The sequence below is a fragment of the Colossoma macropomum genome, unplaced genomic scaffold, assembly GCF_904425465.1.
Source record: "Colossoma macropomum unplaced genomic scaffold, Colossoma_macropomum, whole genome shotgun sequence".
In the NCBI taxonomy this organism is placed as follows: Eukaryota; Metazoa; Chordata; class Actinopteri; order Characiformes; family Serrasalmidae; genus Colossoma; species Colossoma macropomum.
This window is the reverse complement of record NW_023494792.1, coordinates 19,597,421-19,603,654: the sequence shown is the minus strand read 5'-3', so window position 1 is coordinate 19,603,654 and position 6,234 is coordinate 19,597,421. Positions and strand designations below refer to the sequence as shown.

Sequence of the window (6,234 nt, the reverse complement as noted above, 5' to 3'; positions counted from 1 at the left end):
CTAGATGAGACAAAATGTGCATACTGTGGGGATGCCAGGACTGAGATTGGGAACATCTGGTGTAATGTATGCTCAATATTTTACAGAGAAAACACTGATAAATGAAAACATGAAAATGACCAAAAGAATAATTCTGTCAAATTAATAAGGCTTAGGCACATAATGCTGTGCTATAAAATCGACAACAAAAACATTAAATGGGGTGCATGGCTTCCCCAATGTTGATGTCGTGCCGTACTAGGTGAGTCAACCCCAGCTCCTCCTCTTCAAAGGCAAAGCAGTCCTGAAATTCCACTAAAATCTGCCACATTTCTCGCTGCTGTTTGTCCAACTCACCCACACTCTTTTTCCAGACGTGGCTGTCATTTTATTTTCTCCTCTGTTAGGTGGGACCCGAGTCTCTGATTTGTGTCCTGCCGGGCTATTTATGTATTTATTGTCCAGCTTTCACATCCATAAAGAACCACAGAGAAGACCATAGTCTGGGCATTTCTGATCTTTGTTTGTAGAGACAAATCATTCCATTTGAAGAGCTTTTCAAGCTCTTTGAAGTGCCAATCTGCATGATGTTTCTTGAGTGCTGGATCCTCTGTTCTTATTCATTGAGCCAGGTAGGCAAAACCTGCCCACTATTTCCACATCTTTCTGCATAATTGGAAAAGTTAGCAGTCTTTCTTGTTGTCATAACCTTAGTCTTCTTCATAATGAGCTGAAGTCCCTTTGTTCTTTAACCTTCCTTATAAGGGGCCTTCAGGGCCTTCCGCTATTAGTGTGGTGTGATCCACATATCGAAGATTATTGATATCTCTTCAACCAATCTTAAATCCTCCATCATCATCTTCCAATCCTGCTTCTCTCTTTATTTGTTCTGCATACAAGTTGAACAGGTATGTTGATAGTATGCAGCCTTGTCTGACTCGTTTTCCAAAATGGAACCATTCCGTTTGTCCATTTTCTGTCATGACTGTGGCTTGTTGATCACTAGAGTGGTGAGGTGCTCTGGTATTTCCATTTTCCTGAGGACATCCCATAATTTGACATGGTCAACACAATCTAACGCTCTGCTGTAGTCAATGAAACATATGTTAACTTCCTTCTTGAACTCCTTGGTTTTTCCAGTAAACCACTGAACATCCTCAATAATATCTCTTGTTCCTCTACCTTTTCTGAATCCTGCTTAATGTGGCAGTTCTCTTTCGATGTCAGGCTCTAGTCTGTGTTGAATGATCTTAAGCATAATTTCACTGGTGTATGATGTTAAGGAGATTGTGTGATAGTTTGCACACTCTTTCTTGTCTCCAGATTTGTTGGCATAATTTGTTGAGTACTTTATATAATTAAAGCTTGAAATTAACTTTCCAGAGTTCTAAGACTACGACACACAAATGTACACACCAAAAAGCCAGACAGAGATGCTGTTTCACATTTTTTTCTTTGCATTTTCATTTTGAAACATGCTAGTCCCTAAGGCTAAGGTCAAGAATTGCTGAAATTAGCTCCCTTAACAGACACCATGCAAATAACTACAGCTACATACTTTTATTGTTTGTGACTATTTAAAAGACTCTATTTCTGTGATCCCTGCTTGGGAAGATTTCATAGAAATTCTTAAGAGTTATATTAAGTGAAAGAAGTTCCATTGGCATCATAGATGTAGTTAATTTCCAGGTTAATCAACCACTTTATATTTTAAAGTACTTTAAGCATAATATAAAACACACATCAAAAGAAGACCAAGAAAAAATTATACAATCAATGCCATAACATAATCTTTTTTTTTATATTGTGTAAAAAATACATTTTTTAACCCCAGTTCCAAAAAAGTTGGGACGTTGTGTAAAATGTAAATAAATGTAAATTAAAAACATGATGCAATGATTTGCAATTCTCATAGACCCATATTTCATATTTCATAGAACATAGAACACATATCAGATGCTGAAAGTGAGACATTTTACCATTTCATGAAAAACATTAACTCATTTAAAACTTGATGGCAGCAACGTGTCTCAAAAAAGTTGGGACAGGGCCATGTCTACCATTGTGTAGCATCCCCTCTTCTTTTAACAACAGTCTGTAAATGTCTGGGAAGTGAGGAGACCAATTGCTGGAGTTTTGGGAGAGGAATGTTGTCCCATTCTTGTCTGAGGTAGGATTCTAGCTGCTCAACAGTCCTGGGTCTTCTTTGCCGGAGTTTTTATTTCATGATGCACCGAATGTTTTCTATTGGTGAAAGGTCTGGACTGCAGGCAGGCCAGTTCAACACCCAGACTCTTCTTCTGTGAAGCCATGCTGTTGTGATGGATGCAGTGTGTGGTTTGGCATTGTCTTGCTGAAATATGCACGACCTTCCCTGAAAGAGACGTTGTCTGGATGGGGGCATGTGTTGTTCTAAAACCTCTATATACTGTTCAGCATTGATAGTGCCTTTCCAAATGTGTAAGCTGCCCACACCATAGGTGCTAATACAACACCATACCATCAGAGATGCAGGCTTTTGAACTGTGCGCTGATAACAAGCTAGATGGACCCTCTCCTCTTGAGTCTGCAGGACACGACCCCCATGGTTTCCAAAAAGAATGCGTACAGGGATTTCTCCAGATTCTCTGAATCTTTTGATGATATTATATACTCCAGATGGGGGATATTCAAAGTCTTCGCAATTTTATGTTAAACATTTTTCTGAAATTGTTCAACAATTTTTGATGCAGTTTTTTGCAGATTGGTGAACCTCTGCCAATCTTTGCTTTGGAGAGACTCTGCCTCTCTAAAATGCTCTTTTTATACCCAGTCATGTGAATTAGTTGCAAATTGCTCCTCCAGTTGTTTTTTTATTAGTACTACTTACTTTTCCAGCCTTTTGTTGCCCCTGTCTTTTTTGAGATGCGTTGCTGCCATCAAGTTCTAAATGAGTTAATATTTTTCATGAAACGGTAAAATGTCTCACTTTCAGCATCTGATATGTGTTCTGTGTTCTATTGTAAATAAAAAATGGGTCTATGAAATTTGATCTTTGGGCCCTCAAGTGGCACTGCATTAAAAACAGACATGATTCTGTAGAAGAAATCACTGCATGGGCTTAGAAACACTTCTGAAAACCATTGTCTGTGAAAACAGTTCATCACTGCATCCATAAATGCAAGTTAAAACTCTAAAACACAAAGAAGAAATCATATAAGTAGGATCCAGAAATGTGGCCACCTTCTCTGGGCCTGAGCTCATTTAAAATGGACTAAGGGAAAGTGGAAAAGTGTCCTGTGGTCCGACAAATCGAAATTTGAAATTCTATTTGGAAATCATGGATACTGTGTCCTCCGGGCTAAAGACCACTCAGCTTGTTATCAGTGCACAGTTCAAAAGCCACTATTCATGATGGTATAGCGGAGCATTAGTGCACATGGTATGTGTGATGTGCACATCTGTGAAGGCACCATTAATGCTGAACGATATATACAGGTTTTGGCAACATATGCTGCCATCCAGATGACGTCTTTTTCAGGGAAGACCTTTCTTATTTCAGCAAGACAATGACAAAACCACATTCTGCATGTATCACAGCAGCATTCCTCCATATTAAAAGAGTCTGGGTGCTGAACTGGCCTGTCTGCAGTCCAGACCTGTCATACACTGAAAACATTTGGAGGGTTATGAGATGAAAAATACAGCAAATGAGCCCCTGAACTGATGACCAGCTGAAATCCTATATCAAACCAGAATGGGAAAACATTTCACATTCAGAACTACACCAATTGGTCTCCTCAGTTCCCAAACACTTATAGAGTGTTGTTAAAAGAGGTGATGAAACACAGTGGTAAACAGGCCCCCATCCCAACTTTTTTAGAATGTGTTGTTGCATCAAATTCAAAATGGGCATATATTTTCCAAAAAATAATAAAATTTCTCAGATATGTTGTCTTTGTGGTATTTTCCTTTAAAAATATGATTAACACGATTTTCATATCATTGCATCCTATTTTTATTTACATTCTGCACAGCATCCTAAGTTCTTTGGAAATGGGGTTGTATTTTTAACAAAAAATATATGCATAGTACATTGTATTTCATAATGAACATATAAACATGGTTTCTGTTCTGCTCAGTTCTGCTTGTTATCTGGATTAGTAGTTAATAATGGAATGCCTAGGGCTCTTATTGTTTATTTTTAGGAAATTGTTGACTTGGTGTCTTAGACCAATACATCCTGTAGCTGCGACTGTCTCCAACCATGGATAAATGTAACATTTGTCACACACTGAGTAATACAGTTTCTTTAGCATATGTTTGATCTTAAGCACGTTTCTATGCATTCTAAATTTATTTAACTCTGATTTAAGAGATTGACATTGTTAAGATAAGACATTGTTATCTGATGATCTGTGACAATTCAGAAATAAACACATATTGAACACATAGAACCTGTTTGATCTCAAACACACAATTCTATACATTCAATATTTAAATGATTTTGAATTGTTACAGATCAGATACACTGTAAAAATATAACTTAAAAAAATAAGTAACCTGGTTGCCTTAAAATTTTGAGTTAATTCAACTTCAAATTATAAGTTAAATGAATGTAAAACACATTATTGTTCTGTTTACTTACTGCTAGAAGTTCAATGAACTCAAACGTTTAAGGCAACCAGGTTACTTTATAAAGTTAAAATACTGAATCATTTTTTACAGTGTAACAATGTGTGTCTTAAGTCAAAGCTCCGCCCTGAGATCACTGTTCACTATTCATAAGCTCCATGTCTCTTCAGGAAGAAAGCACAGAGAGAGGGAACAGCAGCCTCTCACATACAGCCTGGCACCCATGGGTACCCTCACCATGCTGCGAGTGTGGGTGCTGAGTGTGGTTACATTACTAAATGGAGCTTCAACACAGCAAACAGGTTAGAAAGTCATGATGGACTTATACACGTCAGTTCTTGGTTATGATTTATATTAGAACTGTAAAAATGTTATGTTTAGTAAGTTAAGTATCTTTTCATTTTTCTATTAGTGCATGTTAATTGAATTGCTTAACACAGCTGATTTTTCAAAATGATTTTGTTGCCTTGGTGATTTTTCTCAATTTAGACATATTAGAAATTAATAATTTCATGAGATGTGGTTTGTTGATATCCTTGTTTACTTGTATGCTTTTTTTTATATATGTTCTTCAGTAAAACACATCAAAATACATTTTAAATTGAGTTTATTACTGTTGTTATTGCTGTTATTTTGACCAGCATCTTTTATCAGTATATATGTCTTTTTTATTTTGTCTCCCACCAAGTGTCCCAAAGGTATATACTGCCAACAACACGGTTTATACAGCCGACAACACGAATCATAGGTGATAGCTATCAGAGTCTTTACGGTAAACATATTCCTACAATATTAACCCAAATCTCCATTACATTAATGGTTATTGAAGGCAGCATTTAAGAGAATATGTTACTGTTTCATCAGGAATCAACGTGGATCACAACCTGCAGGTGTGCAGCACATGGGGAAACTTCCACTTCAGTACATTTGATGGACAGTTCTTCCAACTGCCTTATACCTGCAACCACATACTGACCACCCTGTGTGACAGCACCAAGACTGACTTTAACGTCCAAATGAGGAGGCAGTATATCAACAATCTCCCCACCATCAGCTCCTTCACCATAAAGATACAGGGGGCTGTAGTCCAGCTTCTTGGTGGCAACATAACCATGAATCAGAAGATGTAAGTGTTTTTTGAACGTATGTGATAAAAAACAGACAGTAAGAGTGAGCAGTTTTGCGAGTGTTTGTACTGAGAATGTTACATTTTAGGCTGCACTGAAAATGTGATTTGGTGCTGTAACTTAAAAAAGTAACCTGGCTACTAAATATTGACTTTATTGAGCTTCATTTGATAAGCTAACAGAATGAAAGGCAGATTATGGCTCTGTTTGCTGACTATTAGATGTTTAATACATTCAAAATTTCAAGCCACCTCGTTACTTACACCCAGTTAAAATACTAATTTCTTATAGTATCAACCTAATTCACCAAAAAGTTGAGGCAGTAGGAGAAATGAAAAATAAAATCAGACAGTAATGATGTGCAAATCCCTTTTGACCCATTACAAAGACAAGATATTAAATGTTTCAACTAATTGACTTAATAGTTTTTGTTCACATACACTTATTCTAAATTGATGTCTGCACTGTGTCACATCACCTTTTGTCGTAGCTGTGAAAGTGGATTTTTTTTATT

The 6,234-nt window shown here is 36.9% G+C and overlaps 1 protein-coding gene across 1 annotated transcript in view; it reads left to right on the top strand.

The window, feature by feature from the left end:
* The first annotated feature begins 4,785 nt into the window (after nt 1–4,785).
* The window catches only part of LOC118812734 (mucin-5AC-like), a 32,239-nt gene continuing 30,790 nt past the window's right edge, over nt 4,786–6,234 (top strand). Inside the window, 3 exon segments of the mRNA XM_036577841.1 lie at nt 4,786–4,895; nt 5,282–5,365; nt 5,458–5,719. Coding sequence (XP_036433734.1) covers nt 4,817–4,895; nt 5,282–5,365; nt 5,458–5,719 — 425 coding nt within the window. The 5' untranslated portion in view covers nt 4,786–4,816.